The sequence below is a fragment of the Rhinolophus sinicus genome, chromosome 2 (genome assembly GCF_057876585.1).
Source record: "Rhinolophus sinicus isolate RSI-liver-muscle chromosome 2, RSI-T2T, whole genome shotgun sequence".
NCBI classification, from domain to species: Eukaryota; Metazoa; Chordata; class Mammalia; order Chiroptera; family Rhinolophidae; genus Rhinolophus; species Rhinolophus sinicus.
Genome location: NC_142502.1, coordinates 160,406,094 through 160,424,863, shown reverse-complemented (window position 1 = coordinate 160,424,863; position 18,770 = coordinate 160,406,094). Strand labels below are relative to the sequence as shown.

General features: G+C 39.6%; 1 protein-coding gene across 1 annotated transcript in view; it reads left to right on the top strand.

Moving 5' to 3' along the window:
- Nucleotides 1-3,181: 3,181 nt before the first annotated feature.
- The window catches only part of SLC3A1 (solute carrier family 3 member 1), a 27,451-nt gene continuing 11,862 nt past the window's right edge, over nucleotides 3,182-18,770 (top strand). The window contains exons 1-4 of the mRNA XM_019748618.3: nucleotides 3,182-3,686; nucleotides 8,334-8,513; nucleotides 8,656-8,810; nucleotides 11,780-11,905. Coding sequence (XP_019604177.3) covers nucleotides 3,260-3,686; nucleotides 8,334-8,513; nucleotides 8,656-8,810; nucleotides 11,780-11,905 — 888 coding nt within the window. The 5' untranslated portion in view covers nucleotides 3,182-3,259. The remainder of the gene's footprint in view (nucleotides 3,687-8,333; nucleotides 8,514-8,655; nucleotides 8,811-11,779; nucleotides 11,906-18,770) is intronic.

Here is an 18,770-nt window from a genome sequence, read left to right as displayed (position 1 = left end):
AGGAGTTCTTTGCCAATGTGATTGAAACTGTTTATTTATTTCTCGGATATTGGTGAGTTGATATGTGTGAAATGTCTGTTTGTATATTTTTTCAAGTTTTCTACTGACATTTGTATTTTTAAGTTGATATTCTGAAATTTCATATATTCATATAATGTCTAACAATATATACATACATACCTTTAACGGTAAAGGCATAACTTCTTTGGGATAGTCATTACCAATATATTTCCCAATTTGTCATATGCTCTTCAATTATTAAGCTTTATGATATAATACATTAAACAAATTTTATTCAATCTGTTAAAAAAACAAAATTCAACGGAGTAAATTTGAAGATCTAATAAGTGGGGCAGCATCCCATCTAGCAACTAGAAAGATGTTCCAAGGGCTTGTACAGAATAGAAGGTTTTTATATGAAGAAGGCTAGGATAAGGGAGCTACTGACAAAAGGAAAGATTATTTGTGGGCCTGGACAGCTTTTCTTTGAGGAAAAACAGGGTTTTTATCATGCAGATTGCCTCTTCTTTCTATAGAGGTGGATGGAGAGAGCTCGTGTGACAGATTATTTTACTGGTGCTTGACCAGAAAATTCCAGACTGGTTGATTAAGATTATGTCTCTGGGAAAGGATGAAACTGCAATTAGATCAGCTCTTAAATGTAGGTTTGGTATCAAGGGCTTTTAGCACTGAGTGACACCATTTTGGGCCTGTGGTTTTCTCTTTAACGAATCAATTCAAGCAATATCTTTTGTAATTACTTTTATTGTTTTAAAAAAATCCTCCCACCAGAGGCCATATAATTATTCCAGATTGTTTTTAGAAAGATTCTAGTTTTCATGTTCCGGAAATGCAAAGTATTATTGTTGTTATTGTTACTTTAAATAAAATGTAGAGAAGCTGAAATAGAACCTCTCTGTCATGAAGGCATATTGCTATGATGTAGAGTTTTCTCTAGGATTATATGATGCACACGTAGAATTTAAGGATTTATCATTAAAAGTTACTTTTTATAATTTAAACTTATTTTATTTTTTAAATTGAATTATTTTTATATTTCAATTACAGTTGACACTAATATTATATTAGTTTCTGGTGTACAGCATAGTGGTTAGACATTTATGTAACTTACATAATGATGACCCCAATAAGCCTATACCCTTCTGACACCATACATAATTACAATATTATTGACTATATTCCGTATGCTGTACTTTCTATCCCCATGACTGTTTTATAACTGCTAATTTGTACTTCTTAATCTCTTCACCTTTTTCACCCAGCCCCCACAACGCCCCTCCCATCTGGCAGCCATCAGTTTTTTCTCTCTATCTATGAGTTTGTTTCCGTTTTGTCCGTTCATTTATTTTGTTCTTTAGATTTCACAGACAAGTGAGATCATATGGTATTTGTCTTTCTCTGTCTGATTTATTTCACTTAGTATAATACCCTCTAAGTCCATCCATGTTGTCGCAAATGGCAAGATTTCATTCTTTATTATGGCCAAGTAATATTCCATTGTATATATGTACAATTTTAAACTTATTTTAAAACTATGGGTATCTTTGCACCTTGCTTTTCCCCCCAAATAGTACCTGAATTTCAAGAATTAGCTCTTATTGTGAAAATTACCATTAGGTGTTTGAGAGATAAAGCAATTTCAAGACATAAAATTTAAATTCCTTTGATTTTTAAAATATATACAATATGCATAATTAATAATGATGCTACTTATTGGATGCATTCAATGAGTGGGGTACTGGGATTTACTCATTGAAAAATATAACTTGGCCAAGATCAAACAGCCAATTCCTCTGTACCATGTACTGCTTCCAAGTCAGTCTACAAAAAAACAGTAATGGTAGAAATTAGGAGTGTAACTTGCCTAATTGAAAAAAAAAAGTCTTCTTATCTAATCAAATGATTGATAGGGCTATGTGTCATTGATTAAATGGAAACCATGAATCATCATACCTTTGCAGAGTCTTCTAGGAAAGCACACTTAACTTTAATACAACTTCCTCAGGGTTGCGTATTTTATACTTGTCAATGATTAAACAACATTTTAGTGCTTGTGTAAAGAATCGTTTACCTATAGTAAAGCACTTAAACTTGCAAAACATAATATCCTTCCCACTCCACCCCTGCTCCCCTTCTGAAAGTGCTTCCAAGACTGGGCAGTGGTTTCCTTTTCTGAAACTAGGAAACAAGGCTGAAGGCACCTGAGGTTGAACTGTATAAATATCCATACAAATGGATATTTATAGTATTGGCTTGAACTGAGATAAAATAAAATTAGCTTCAGCAACAAAGTGGTATTGTTTCCTGTCTCCAGACCCTCTTCCTCTTGGATTTGTAAGAAGAAAAGAGAGCTTCAAAACAAAAAATAAAGACCTGTTTGTCCCTTACAAAATTCGGTATTCATTTCTTTTTCTCATACCTAGCTAAAAAGAAAAGCTTTTTTATTGTGGTAAAATAGACATAAAATTTATCATTTTAACTACTTTAAAATGTAAAATTCAGTGGTATGACGTACATTTACATTGTTGTACTACCAATACCACTATCCATCACCAGAATTTTTTCATTGTCCCAAATGAAAACTCTGTATTCATTAAACAATAAATCCCCATTACTCCCCTCACCCTTCCACTCTGTCTCTCTGAATTTGTCTAGGTACCTCACATAAGTGGAGTCATACAATATGTCCTTTTGTGTCTGGCTTATTTCACTTAGCATAATGTTTTCAAGGTTCAACCCTGTTGTAGCATGCATCAGAATTTCCTTCGTTTTTAAGGCTGAATAAAATATTCCATTATGTGCTTATTATCACAGTTTGTCCATTCATCTGTCGATGGACGCTTGGCTTGTTTCTACATTTTGACGATTGCGAATAGCACTACTATGGACACTGTTGTACTCAGTTAAGTAACATCTTCAATTGCAGTGGGACCCTGCTGCTTCTGCCTATTTCCCCTCCTCTGTCCAGGTCTGTCCCAGCCCAGGTCTGAACACCTCGGTGTTGCTACTCTAGCTCCATCAGCCTCACAGGTGGAAAGAGAGTTGTGTGTATGTGTTGTTGTTTTTTTTAAAAAAAAAAACCCTGTACCTTTACCCTTTCTTCCTTGACTGGACTTTGTCCAGCCAGGTTTATTTATAAACCACACAAACCTCATTAACATTACCAAGCATTTCAGCAATCCACCTGTCCACCATTCTTATTGCAGAAAGGAACTCCCCAGGAATAAGACAGTGAGATATGGCTGAGGAGAAAAGCAAGCGAGACTGCATTGGAATGAATATGAAGGGAGGCCTGACAAACAACGGCTTTGTCCAAAATGAAGACATCCTGGAGAAGGACCTGGATCCTGGCAGCGCAGCCAACAGCCCGCAGTATTCTGTGTGCATCCTTGGTCCTGAGGAGCCCGGCTGGAGGGACATCCAGCCCTACGCAGGGATGCCCAAGGAGGTGCTGTTCCACTTCTCGGGCCAGGCCCACTACCGGCTGCCCCGCGAGATCCTCTTCTGGCTCACTGTGGCTTCTGTACTTGTGCTCACTGGGGCCACCATAGCCATCATTGCCATCTCTCCAAAGTGCCTTGACTGGTGGCAGGAGGGACCCATGTACCAGATCTACCCAAGATCTTTCAAGGACAGCAACGAGGATGGGAACGGAGATCTAAAAGGTGCCTAGGGGAGAGAGTTTAGGGCGGGGCCAGGATGAGGTGGGTTTGTGGCTTTCTCTGTCCTTGAAACTGAATGGTGCAGAGGTTGTGCAGTAAGCACATTCCTGGATGGCTGGTCACACTTGGTTTATGATACTTCTAAAAGCCACTCAGCAGAATCCAGAAATGCTTCCCAGGTGAGGAAAGGCTACTTGGATACCTTTAAGACCCCAAAGAGTTGTTTAATTTCCTACCCACCAAGTACACGTGCTTAGTTGGTCATCAATTCTAGCTGGTTATGTGCAGCAGGTTTCTTCTTGAAAGTTTCTTGCTTCTGTGCACTTTGTAGCTGATTATCTCAGAGCGACAATTTAAAATTGCTTTGCCAGTCTATGTAGTGGCTAGTTGGGCAATTTGGCTGAGAGTTTCTTATTAGTGAATAAAGAGCAAATAATATTTTAGAAAAAAATTAAGTCATGTCTTTAAAGGGTGTATGCTGAGTCTTTGAAGTTTGAATCCTGAGAAATGAAGAAAAGGAGTGAAAGGCATAACAGTCATTACCTGGTCATTACTTGAAATAAGGATTATTTAAAACAATACCCATATTAGTTAAAAAAAAAAAAAGTAGAAGTAAAAATGATTTGTTTTAAAGTTACGCTAATAATCTCCTAGTGAGTTACGTGTAGGATGTCCTCATAACGTATTGCTCAAACCAGGACACTTTTAAGAGTAAAATGATGCCAAACAGCAGGCATAAACTGGAAGTGTCCCGGGCAAATCACTTGATACGATCACCCTCGTGATCACCCTCGTGAAGGGCAGTGATAAGAAACAAACTAACAAGGGACGTTTTGATAGTGATATTTGGTTTAAAGAAAATAAAGCACAATGGTTATTTTCATAAAGTGTGGGAAGTAGGAATGAGCTTAATCTAACTTTAACATGTGACAAATAGAATCTCCAATTTTCCTTAATAACTAATAAAGAGCTTTTCTTTTACATGCTCATATCATTTATTCTCTTTTAAAAAATCTTCCTGCACCTTTGCTAATTGATAACTATCTGTCCTTCAAGGTGTAGTTCAAACCCATTTCCTGCATTCATGTTTTTTTTCCTCCTGAGAATCCTTCCTAATATAGAGCTCTTGTGCTGCTTTTGGACTGTGTTTATAGCACCCTCTGATAATACTGTGGAAAGTAGCTGGGTGACTTCCCTTCCACACCCCTCCACCCCCAAAGGCCCTAGCACCTGCTGCCTTTTACGCAGTCAGTGTGTAGCAAAAATGATGTGTAGATGTAAAAGAGCTGTTGACGTAAGAACATCCAAACCTGTAGAGAATTTTCCTAAAAATTTATTTGAGCCAAACAGAGGATACACCTGGAAGCAAGATTGCAACAGACTGAGATAAATACTTTTGAGAATAACAGTTTGCAGTTTATTTTATGCATAGGAGGTGAAGGAGGGAATGTAAGGAAGATGACATGGAGGTGGGAGAAAGCAGATGGGAATGAGATTATAGGATAGTTGAGAATGTGTGTGCTCTCTTGCAGGCTTTAGAAGGAGGGTCTGAAAGGGGGCATTTCTTTTTTTAATTTTATTTTTATGTATTTTTTAATTTTATTAAATTTACTGGGGTGACATTGGTTAATAATATTATATCGGTTTCAAGTGTACAATTCTATAATACATCATTTGTATATTGCATTGTTTGTTTACCACCCAGTCAAATCTCCTTCCGTCACCATATATTTGACCCCTTTAACCCTCTTCTACCTCTGCCCCCCAACTGCTTTCCCTCTAGTAATCACTATACTGTTGTCTGTCTATGAATTTTTGTTTGTTTGTCTTGTTCGTTTGTTTCTTTCAGTTTTATATCCCACATAGGAGTCAAATCATATGGTTCTTGATTTTTTCCATCTGACTTATTTAGCTTAGCATATTTTCAAGATCCATCCATGTTGTTGCAAATGGCAGTATTTCATCTTTTCTTATGGTCAAGTAATATTCCACTGTGTGTATGTACCACAACTTCTTTATCCAATCATCTATCAAAGGACACTTCAGTTCTTTCCATGTCTTGGCCACCATGAATACTGCTGCAATGAACATAGGGAAACATACATCTTTATGAATAAATGTTTTCAAATTTTGGGGGTAGATAGCTAGAAGAGGGATTGCTGGGTAGTATGGTAATTCTATTCTCAATTTTTTGAGGAACCTCCATACTGTTTTCCATAGTAGCTGTACCAATTTACATTCTGAAAGGGGGTATTTCAGAGGTGTATTAACCCAAATGCACAGAAGCAATGGACAGGGCTTACTTAAGGCAAAGATAAGTCTTTTAAGTAAAGAAGTTAGATGCCCAGGGTATGACTGCTCACCATGACCACCCCACTTAGGAATTTATGATCAGATCACCCTGTGAGATTACTTTCCATAGAACCCCTTTTTTGTCCACAGAGATAAAAATCCCTAAACCCAAAGATACATTCCCTACTTTCTGGTTCTCCCTTTGGAATCACCTTCTGGATACATGTTTCCCCCACTATGTGGACATAGAATGTTCCTATGAAAGCTTTTGTAAACTGAAATGGCATAAAGAGAGTAAGCAATTACCATAGATTTATATGGAAAATTTTTTGAGCAAAATTTAACCAAAAATAACCTACTGAATCATACCAAATAACACATACAACCTAAAGTAACATTGACATATAATAACAGCAGGAAAGATATGATAAGTATACAGGACACATCTTGCTAATGGATACCCAAAGTAAATCGAGATAAAGCACAGATGCTCACAGATACAGTTCACAGCTGTGGCACTTGATGCCGAGATGCTGAGTGTGGTTCCCAGAGAAGGAGCTGGTGGGGCCATTCTCGCTGCTCCAGGTGTGTGCTGCCCCTGTAAGGACTCACTGCTGAAAAAAGGCTGAACACTATTTATGCTTCTCGCCTTTTTCTTAAAAATGAAAATCCTCTTTGGATTTCTTTCGGTTAGCAAAAATAGGTATCAATGGTAGGTCTTCTGAAAAAGCAAAGTGGCATAGTGCAAACTTTCGAAAAATGGGGGACAACTGTATACCCCAAATTTCTGTAAACAGGGCAGCTTCTAATCAGCCCTTAAATTTGTCATTTCCCATAACTTTTTTTTGAGAAACTGGCTGCTTCCTATAATCAATAGGTATTTGTCCTTGAGGTTGAAGGGATTTTGTTATTATTTTAAGAAACCATTGCAGGTTTCAGTTTGGGTTTGGTGATTGCCTTCTGTCCCCTGGAGTGTGAGCCTGGGATCCCTTTTTCACTTTTACTTTTTGTCTGTCCAGCCCCTTTGTTTCTATCACCTTATGCTCACTCTTAAGATGTATCATATTGTTTTTCTTTTTCTTTTTTTTAATTAAATTTATTCGGGTGACAATTGTTAGTAAAATTACATAGATTTCAGGTGTACAATTCTGTATTACATCATCTATAAATCCCATTGTGTGTTCATCACCCAGAGTCAGTTCTCCTTCCATCACCATATATTTGATCCCCCTTACCTTCATCTCCCACCCCCCACCCGTTTTTCTGACTTAAATCAAAGTCTGTTGCCTGTTGACACTCTGTGATGTCTCATAGCCACCTATATGGAGGAACTGAGGCTCAAAGGGGACAAAAATGAGAAGCCTGTTATAGGGGAAGTCCAGGTGACTTTGTATTTTGGGCTCAGTGACCTTCAGCCTGTGGTGTGACCCTGACAGGCTCTGACTGTAGCAAGCCTACAGGGATCCCACAGAAAGTTACTAGAGATTGAATATTAGACAACTCCTGAGTCAACATTAGGACTCTGAACTAGAAGCAAAAAAAGAAAAACACACACACTATCTGCTAATTACCCTACCAGGTTCTAAGTACAAAGTGTTTCTTTGCTGTATCTCTTCTCAGCCAAGTCTAGAATTCTCTTCTTTGTAAATTCTTGGCTTCAGCATTGTCCAGAGGAAATAGAATCACATATGTAATTGTACATTTTCTAGGAGCCACATTAAAAACAGTAAAAAAGAATCAGGTGAAATTATTTTTAATACTATATTTTGTTTGTCCAATGTATCAACATATAGTCAGTATAAAAGCGTTAATGAGATATTTTACATTCTTTCTTTTCATACTGGGTCTTCAAAACCCCGTGTGTTTTACATTTACAGCACATCTCAATTCAGACTGGTCACCCTGCAAGTGCTCAATAGCCACGTGTGACAAGTGGCAGCCACACCCCACAGTGTAGCTTAGACTATGAGACCATAAGGAGCCATGTGTTATTCTTTGTATCTTGGCACTTAGCCCAGCACCTCGCCTAGATTAGGTGCTCAAAAGCCACGTGTAGAATAAAGGAACAATACTATAGTGTTGGTTTTAAATATAAAAAATGAACAAGTCACAGATAGATTTTATAAATGTTATTGCATCTATGTTAAAGGTCAAAGGTCATTGCTAGAAGACTAATTTGATGATGTTTGTAGAACCAGACCTTGCTATTTGAATTTTCACTCAAATTCAATGAAATTCCAAATATTTCTGTTTTGATATAAATATTTTGATTTTAGGCATATTTCTTTTATTTTTAATTTAACCAAAACAAAACCAAAAACATTATTATTTTTCATGACATTGAAATTTTTTCTTCAGGTATTCAAGATAAACTGGACTACATCACAACTTTAAATACAAAAACTGTTTGGATTACTTCATTTTATAAATCATCCCTTAAAGATTTCCGACATGGTGTTGAAAATTTCCGAGAAATTGATCCCATTTTTGGAACAATGAAAGATTTTGAGAATCTGGTTGCAGCCATACATGATAAAGGTAAACTGAATGGAAGGTGGGTGGGATGGGGCTGGGGTTGAGAAAAGCATTTCTCTAAATACTTAAAGCATTTTTTCCCCTTAATTGTCATGTATTATTCTAATAATGTTTTCCTAACATTTGAAATGTTTTCATTCACTAGGTTTAAAATTAATAATCGATTTCATACCAAACCACACCAGTGATAAACATGACTGGTTTCAATTGAGTCGGAACCGAACAGGGAAATATACTGATTATTATATCTGGCAGAACTGTCTCCATGAAAATGGCACAATCATACCACCCAACAACTGGGTAAGAACCAACTTGCCTGATTTACAAAGCAAAAATGGTCATATCTTTAGGAATTAAACAGTTTGTTTATAAAGTTCTTTTAAGGAAAAAATGTTAATTGGTATAGGTTATGAGGAGAAAAATTTTCCAAAGAAATAGAAATAAAGATACCCATACCTCCTAATGTCATTTGGATTTTTTATTTCATTGTAGAGCTGATATGTTCTAGCAAATTAAAACCTATTCCCTCTATTAGCCTCTCCTTCCCTCACAGACCACTTTGTCCAATTTATGTTCCATGACTCATTAGTTCCGTAAGTGTCTTGCTACTCTCCAGACCCTTTCGCCTTTCTGACTTTTTGCCTCCCCTGTCCAGTAAAACCCTAGCCATCAATGAACCCAACCATCTACTCTGTCTTTCCCTGAAATCTTTGCCTCTGGAGATAACACGCATTCATTAGACGCCTGAACTAAGCCATCCCTTCTTCCTATGAATTTTACTGAAGTCCCACAGATCAACATGCCTTCCGTCCTCTTTAAATTTCCTAATTGCCTTTTCCTATCTTATCACTCTTGGCGGCAAACTCTAAAGAGAACAGAAGCCAACAAACCTGCCTGCCCCCATCCCCACCCTGTTTACACAATTTTTACAACAGAGGCCATGCCCTACGGTTACCAGATTTACCAGTAAAACTCCAGGAAGCCCAATGAAATCTGAGTTTTTGATGAACAATGCATATTTATTTTGCTATAAAATATTTCATGGGCCAAAATCATGTAAATAATTATTCATTGTTTCTCTGAAATTCAGATTTAACTGGGTGTCTTAGTCGTATGTGTCAAAATTTATCAAACTACATTTTAAATATGTGCAGTTTATTATATTCAATTATACCTGAATAAAACTCTTTAAAAATATTCGTAATATATGTCTAAGCTAGGGAAGATAATAATTAGTGAACATCAATTAATCCATCCCCAAATTAAGAACTCGAACGTTACCAACACTGCTGACACCATCTCTGGGCTCTTCCCTGTTCCTCCCCGTGCCTCCTCTACAGGTACCACTACCTTGGATTTGGAGTTTTCCAAATCCTTGCTTTGGTTTGCCTTTACTACACAGGCTACATTTTTAAAAAAATATTACTTAGTTTCTCCTGTATTGAACTGTATGAGAAGCATCATGCTACCTGTGGTCTTCTGTAAGTAGCTTTTTTCACTCCTTGTTTTTCATATTCATTCATGTAGTTTCTGGTACCTGTGGTTCATACATTTTCACTGTGTATAGTATTCCATTATGTGACTAGCCTATGATTTACTTATCCCCTCCTCAGCTGATGGGCAGTTGGGCTGTTTCCAGAATCTTTACTGTTATTAACGATGCCCTTGCAAGCATTCTCATTGATCTATTTCTCTTGGGGCACGTGTGCAAGAGTTCCTTTAAGGTAAATGTCTAGGCGTGAAATTGCTGGGTGTAGGATACCGCATGCTTGACTCTACAAGATAATGCCAAATTGATTATCAAAGTGGCTGTGCCAATTTATATCCCCTCTAGCAGTATAAAAAAAACACATGTTCCCATTATTTGCAGGTACTGCTAGACTCGATAGTTTTTACCAAGTGAACATAAATTGGTATCACATTGAAGTCTAAATTTTACATTTATCTAAAAAAAATTACTAATTATGATTTGTCTAATTATTAATGTCATCATTATCTAATGACTAATAATGTTGAATATCTTTTCATATATTTATTCACTTGTGCTTCCATTTCTGTGAAACACTTGTTTATGGCCTCTCTCCCCAATTTTTTATTGAATTGCTTGTCCCTTTGAAATAGATTTGTAGAGTTCTTTTTGTATTTAAAAAAAAAAATTTTATTGGAGAATATTGGGGAACAATGTGTTTTTCCAGAGCCCATCAGCTCCAAGTAGTTGTCCTTCAATCTAGTTGTGGAGGGCGCAGCTCACTGGCCCATGTGGGAATCGAACCAGCAACCCTGTTGTTAAGAGCTCGCGCTCTAACCAACTGAGCCATCTGGCCGCTCTGTCTTTTTGTATTCTTGATGTGATCTTTTCTTGGTTACATATACTGTAAATATCTTATCCTGGTTTTTATCCAGGTGGGCCATGAGGTGAGCTGGCGAGGAGGGTATGTTTCCTCGAAAGGCAGCAGCTACTACTTAGGTTCAGCCAGGTGTTACTATGGCAATATGGACCCAGGGTGACTAGATCTTCCAACGGAAAATAAAAAAAAGATGTATGCAAAATCCTTCAGTTTGTAAATGATGTCCAGATGTTCTCGTTAGCATGAAATGAACAAATGTCCCAAGATGGATCCCTGAGGAAGTCTCACATTTAAGGTCCCTTGGAGTAGACTGAGAAGGAATGGTGGGAAATGCAGGAGAGTCAACTGTGAGTCATATCCTGTGAGCATTTCTAGAAAGAGGAAACACATCAGTGTCAAATGCTGCTGGCTACCAACACTTGAAGTTGCTAGATTTCTTTTATTCCTGAGGACTAGCAGAGTTTTTAAGTGAATGGTGCTAATACTTTTCTGAGGATACAGTTTAAATATTCACTCTATCTGGACTCAAACTCTAAGACCAATGAAATGTGTCTTTCTCCCAAACTGACCATCATTTGCTTTTCTTCACAAACAGGAGTCCAGAACCTGGACAAAAGATTCAACAAAATATGCTAGAAGTGTTTGCTCCTTAAGTTGCCCTTGTCCAGCATTTGAAAGCATTAATTTGCTACTATGGTTGTCATGAACAGCTTCTACTGTACAAATACCTCACAGCCAGTTTGGGGGACATTAGGTGGCATGTTAGGGGATTAATTTATCTAGTGCTCTCCCTAGAAGGAAGATTTTGGAGTTCGTGCACTCAACCTGCATGGGGCCAGGATGGCAATTATCATTTTTATATGGGCAATGCCATTATATGAGTAATGCTAACTAACTGATTTGCTATTTTCTGTTTGCTAGTTAAGTGTATATGGAAACTCCAGTTGGCACTTGGACGAAGTACGAAAGCAATGTTATTTTCATCAGTTTACAAAAGAGCAACCTGATTTAAATTTCCGCAATCCTGACGTTCAAGAAGAAATAAAAGTGAGTTCAGACACCAACACAGACTTCCCCATGACACAGGTCCTTAAGTGGTTATTTGATACACTTTATTTTGAACAATAATTGTGCAGGCACAATCACGTAGTGTAATTAAATTCTGGAATTAAGGTGTCTGAGGCAAAACTAGACTCTCAGATGTGTCTGTCAGTGACGCCTTCCTTCCTCTAACCCCAAATAATCAAAATGGGAGGGAGACAGAAACATCTGCTACCTTAGCTCTGAGCTACCCTGTGCCTGTGACAATGAACTGGTGCAGAGAGGTGGGCCAGGTGTGGGCTCCGTGGTTTGGATCCAGCCCCATCATTGGTTGCAGTGGGCTTCTGGGTGAGTTCTTTGGCTTTTCAGATCCCTCATCTATGAAATATGGTTGATGGCAGTATTTGTCTCATGGGGCTTTTTGAAAATCAGATGAGCTCACCATACCACACTTCTGTGTTCACTCAGTAGGTATTAACTGATGTCTGCTGCATGCCAGGTCCTGTTCTAAGCTCTGGGAATATAGTAGTGAATAAAAGCAGCCCTGCTCTCAGGGAGTTTCCAGTATACTGAGGGGGAAGGCAGACAGTTAACAATTAAAAATATGTGACATGTCAGGTGGTGATGAATGCTAAGGGGAGGGGGCCTCAGAGTGCCAGGGAGAAGTTGGTTCAGAGACACCCTTAAGATGAGGTCCTACTTGGACAAAAACCTCAGGGTTTTGAAAGGGAGGCATGTGACTCTCTGAGGGAAGAGAATTTCAAGCAGAGAGAAGAGTCAATGCAAAGATCTCCAGGGGAGAGTGTGCTTCATGTGTTTCAGGAGTGACCTGGAGGCCAGTGCGAAAGGTTACCCAATAAAATGACAAGATACCTAGTTAAATTTTAATTTCAGATAAACAATGAATAATACAATATGTGGGACGTACTTCTCCTACAGAATTACTCATTGTTTATCTGAAATTAAAATTGAACTGGCTGTCCTATATTTTATCTGGCAAGCCTACCAGCGTGCTGGAGTGAAATGAGGGAGTTAGGGAGCTGAGGTGCAAAAACGGGGTGGGGGCTGATCCTATGGGACTTTCGATGTTGTTGTAAGGGGTGCATGTGAGCTACTGAAAATCCCTCTGCGACCTGTGCACAGATTTCCTGCAGTGACCCAGGTGGCGCCTTGCATCTGTGTGATGACGCCTTGCATCCAACAGTACCTGACACATAATTCACAATAGACATTAGTCGTGTTGCTGTTGTCATTATTGCTGCTACTGGGGCTATAAATGGGCCAGAATTTAGGTGAGTGGGGTCAGGGTGGGGAGGAGACCAGGAAAGAGAGGTGTGGGTCCCTCTCTACAGCTCACCATGTCAGCCACACGGAGAGGATTCAGGCTGCCATGTTGGCATCACTAAGGCGCCTACACCCCGTAGGTTGTTCTTTTGTTTTTAAATAACAGTTTTATTGAGATGTAATTTACATAGTATAACATTTACCCCTTTCAGGTGTATCATTCAGTGGTTTGCGTGTATTCACAGTTACGCAACTATCACCACTAATTTCAAAACATTTTCATCAGCCCCAAAAGAAATCTATTGGCAGTTACTCCATTTACCCCCCACGACCCCCTCTTTTACTCCTCCTGGGCCCTGGGCACCGCTAATCTACTGCCTGTCTCTATGGATATGCCTATTCTGGACATTTCACATAAATGAAGCCCCACAATATCTAGCTATATGTCTATGGTATGCATCTATATTTATAATTTATATTTAAGTATTTAAGAAACTGCCAAACTGTTTTCCAAAGCCGTGGCGCCATTTTATATTCCCACCAGCAATGTCTGAGGGTTCCGATTTCTCTACATCCTCACCAACACTTGTTATTATCTGTGTATTTGATGGTAGTTATTCTAGTGTGAGGTGGTATCTCACTGTGGTTTTGATTTGCATTTCCCTGGTGGTTAATAACATTGAACATCTCTTTTCAGGTGCTTAGTTTATTTTTATATTTTCATTGGAGAAATGTCTATTCAAATCTTTTGCCCAATTTAAATGGTGTTTTTTGTCTTTTTATAGTTATAAGCGTTCTTTATATATTCTGGATAGATGATTTGCAATTAATTTTCTTCCATTCTGGGGGTTTCCTTTCTACTTTCTTGATGGTGCCCTTTGAAGCATAAGAGTTTTTCATTGTTTATGATGTCCAGTTTATCTATTTTTTTTTTTTTTTATTGCTTGTGCTTTTAGTGTCATATATAAGAACCATTGCCTAACCCAAGGTCATAAAGACGTACGTCTATGCTTTTTTCTAAGAGTCTTATAGTTTTGGCTCTTACATTTAGGTCTCTGATCCTTTTTTTGGTTACTTTTAATATATGGTGTGAAGGAATCCAACTTCATTCTTTGGCATGTCACTCCCCAGTTATCCCAGCAACATGTGTTAATAAAAAGATTATTCTTTCCCCATTGAACTGTCCTGGAACACATTTGAAAATCAATTGACCATCAATGTCAGGGTTTATTTCTGGACTCAGTTCTGTTCATTGGTCTATATATCTATCCTTAAGCGAGGGCCACACTGTCTGGATTAGTATAACTTTGGAGTAAATTTTGAAATAGGGAAGTGTGAGTCCTACAACTTTGTTCTTTTTCAAGATTGTTTGGCTATTTTGGGTCCATATGAATTTTAGGGTCTGCTTGTAAATTTCTGCAAGAGGCCTGCTGCTGGGATTTTGATGGGGATTGCACTGAATCTATGCATCAATTTTGGGGAGTATGGCTGTCTTAACAAGAAGTCTTCTATCCATGAACACAGAATGTCTTTCTACTTTTTTAGGTCTTAAATTTCTTTCAACGGTATTTTGTAGTTTTCAGTGTACAAGGCTTGCATTACTTTTGTTAAATATATTCCTATAGACTCCTTAGTTTTAAGACTGTTTTTACTATATATGCTTGATGCTTTGCAGAATTTAGATGGATTGCTTTGGGGTATGTTCTAGAAGCAGGCGCCTTGTCAGGGCAGCCTTGTCTCACTGGGAACTGGGGACTTAGGGGGCTGGGAGGAGGTAGATGCAGTCCGTCAACTAACTAGGGGTTAGTTTTAAACTTCTCTGGTGGTGTGTGGACTCTGCTTATCTATCACCAAAGATCATTTACACACCCACACACACTCCCCACACACATTTTAGACACTTACTTTGAGCCAAGTGCTTACCTGGATCATCTCATTTAATGTTCAGAACAAGCCTAATTTAGGAGATTATGACCATCTGACAGAGAGGAAAACTGAGGCTTCAAGAGGTGAGGTCACCCACCTGGTGAGAGAAGGTGCAGGATTCAAACCCAGGCATTGGCGCTCCAGAGTCCTCACGCTTACCCACAACTCCACATCTGATTTGAGGCTGTCTCCTTCTCTCTTTGTCCTTCACTTTTCCTACACACTTTTTTTCAAAGAGGTTTTCAGCGGGAAATTCATAAAGATGAGTATAATCTGATTGGTGTATCAGGCAGTGGGTTTCTCCAGGCTCCTTGTGGCAATAGACATGGATTGTCTAGAGATGTTTAGACAAGTGTGATAAATTTTGCCAAAATGTGCCAGTCACTGTATTAATTATGAGAACTACCCCAGCTGTTCTCTTGTACCTGCAAGTAGTAGAGTGTGTGAATAGGAGCCTTATTTACTAGTCTTGCAGGATGCAATGCCTCTTGGGACGAGTCATCACTGCCTCCTGTTGAGAGGTTAGATATTATACTCTGTAGGGTTGGTTTAGACGTAAATAAGAAAGGTCAAGAAGGGAAGGCTCTTTGCTCCTGGAAAGCAAGCTTTTACACAAAAGAGACTTTTGACACACCCCTAACCCCCACCAGCACTTATCTCTGCAGTAGTTAAGCAGGTTAATCATTTGCAACCCAGAGAGTTTGTGGTGGGGAGGCACTTGGAATGACTCCTGCTTGCGCATGAATTTGCACTCAAGGAGCCTGAGCCTTCTTCCTGGAGGCCGCCACCAGATTTCAGACTATCTGCACAATGGGAGGCGGGCATGCAGGGGACATCCAGCACAGGGCACTGTCCTCTCTCTTGCACTGGTCATCAGGGGACTTGGCTGTGCCATGAACCTCCCCAGGCTTGCGTGCTTTCAGCTAGAAAAGTCAGGAAGCCTTCTTGGAGAAGGTGGGAGTTTATATTTATATATATTTTTTGTACTTTTCCAATTACTTTGGTTTTTACTTGCCCTCCACATCCCTTATTTGACAAACAGGAAAACTAAAGAGGTGAAGGAACCCAGTGGGTTAGAGGCATAGGAAGGAGGAGGCTGCAGGTGCCCCGGCGCCATGTCGGGGGCGCTCAGCGTGGCCCTGGGCCTGCCGTGGGGGAGGGAATTCTGAGCCCTGGAGTTTGGGATCCTAAGGAGTTAGTGAGTTCACAGCAGCTGGGAACAGGGAGCCTGGATGCTTTGCCAGCTTAAGATGAAATCCAGAGCACAAATGTCAGCTCTGCTCCACCCCTACTGAGCATGGTATTGCTGGAAACAGTCAGCTCAATTCAAAATAAAATCTACTCACTGCCCGCTGAATAAACCAGCTCAGTGCTTGATGATAGTAACTGTACTGTTTATTGCACCTCCTATATGCCAGGCACTTTATGATAAATCATTCACTCATTTAACCATATGGGACATCGAAAAGTTCAATAGATAGTCGAATATAAGGACATGGAACTCAGGGACATGTGTGGTCTGGAGAGAAAACTTTGGGATTTGTTGACATATGGACAATGCCTACAGATGTCAGGCAGGTGACATCAGTGAGAGAGCTCGGCTGACTGAGATGAACAAGGGGGATCAACTGCAACTCAGCTTGAGCGGATTATGTGGGAATGAGGGCCAGGTGTTGTCAGATCTTCCAATTAAAACATCAACATCACCTATCTCAAACTTTTGTAAAGCACTTAGGACATGTACTCCTTATTATATAATTACTTGTTAAATAATCAGTAAATGGATAGATACTCAATAAATGAGTAAATCCTGTTGTGAAGTGAGATGAAGAGAAGGTGGAAGATAGAACCCCTAAGGAGCAGTAACATTTAAAGGACTGTGGAGTAGACAGACAAGGGGCCGCAAACCAGGAGTGGGGTGTCCTGGAGCTAAGGGACATGAGTATTTCTAGAAGGGGAGTTGAGTCAGCAGTGCCAAACATGGCAGAGAGATCAGTACTGAAAAGACCAACCTGTCAGGTGACTCCAGCAGCAGTACCTCATTTACCTCACAGACACCCTGCAGGTGGGTATTATTTTACTGAAGGGTCAGGATGGTCGTGCTGATACTCTAACTCATACAGCTGGAGCGTGGGGGTTGGGATGGTACTCGGATGGCTCAGATTCCGGATCCCATCATCCTTCCTCTACACCCGGCTCCTGGAGGACTTAGCAAAGAATTTTACTAAGATTTCTGAACAGCGCTACGGTCAGTGTTCTTTCCTTTGCCTGTAAATGGAGGATACAGTTTTTTCTCTGTGCTTCTGAAGTATCCACACTTTCTCATTCCTTCTTGAGATGGATGACCTGGGGTTTGGGTCACTATCAGAGGATGTCTTATAGATTATCACATGTAAGAGTGGAGTTTCTCTATTTCCTAAACTTGGCTTTTTAGGTAAACAGGCCCAGTAACTTCAATCACCTTGAAAGGTTTGCCTTGAGGTTTTGTGAATTTGGATATCAGTACTGTTGAAATAATTCCTTGTCTACTCAGAGCAGTGAGTTGTTTAAGAAGAAGAGAATGAACAGGTGCCCGATGAAAAATCAGGACTGTGTGATTTCTTGGGAGATAGACAGGAATTGGGGACACAGTGTATTGTCCCCAGAGTCCCGTGGTGCCTATATTTATCAACCAGACCTGGTGGAACCAGGCTCTGTGCCTGTTTCCACACCTGGCACCCTAGTCACTTAACTGGAGTAAAGGGAGTGTTAATAATTAAAATCTGGGGCTCTCTTTTCTCACCTGGTCAAGAGAATAAATAGCACGAAGCAAATATTTTTCAAGAGCAAATTTTGGATTATCTGGGTGAAAACTTCAACATTTAAAATGATTCAGAAATAACCATCCAGCTTTTGCTGTTTTGCTTCATCAAACAATGGTAATATCTCACTGGATTAAGCGAACCCCCCTGCCAAGGCCATAACCCTTTGCTGGGGCACACATTTCTCATTCTTTAATGGGTCAATAGTTAACGAGGCTGAGAACCCCAAAGTGAATAAGGACCCAGTGAAGAAAACTAGTTGCTTTATTCTAGGGAATCAGGGCTCACAAGCTTCCTGTTTACAACAGCATGGTGTTTATTGTTTCTCTCCATTTTTGTCAGAAGTTGCTTGGATGGATTACAGCTACTTTGCCTCACCCCACCCTGACTGACCCTCCTTTTCCATTGCTCCTGCTTGTAAAGAGCAGTGCCACCTGGGGGTGGGCCCGGGTTGAGTGGGGTCTGAAGCTCGTAAAAATTTGGGGTCTTCTTAAAATCAAGAGAGTGTACAATTAGGTACAGAAAATGAGTGTGTATGTAGAAGGAAAATGGAAGGTAGGTAGGAAGGGGCCAGTGCAAGTGAGGCATCCTGAAGCTTCAGCTTTGTGTCAGGGCAAGTTAGCCCGTGGAACCAGTCTCTAGCTCAGTCTCTCACACATTGCCCTCACTTCCTGCCATCCTGCTGTGCTCCTGGGAAAACCCTGCTGTTTCCCCTCTTGTAGTACCACGTGCCTCTCCTTTAAAGCTTTGACCGAAATATTTCTGCATTACAATTTGATTGTCTAGTTGGGGACTCTATAAAAAATCCTAGGAGACCTAAAGCTGTGTCTGCCGTATTTTGCTCATGGTTATAGTTCCAG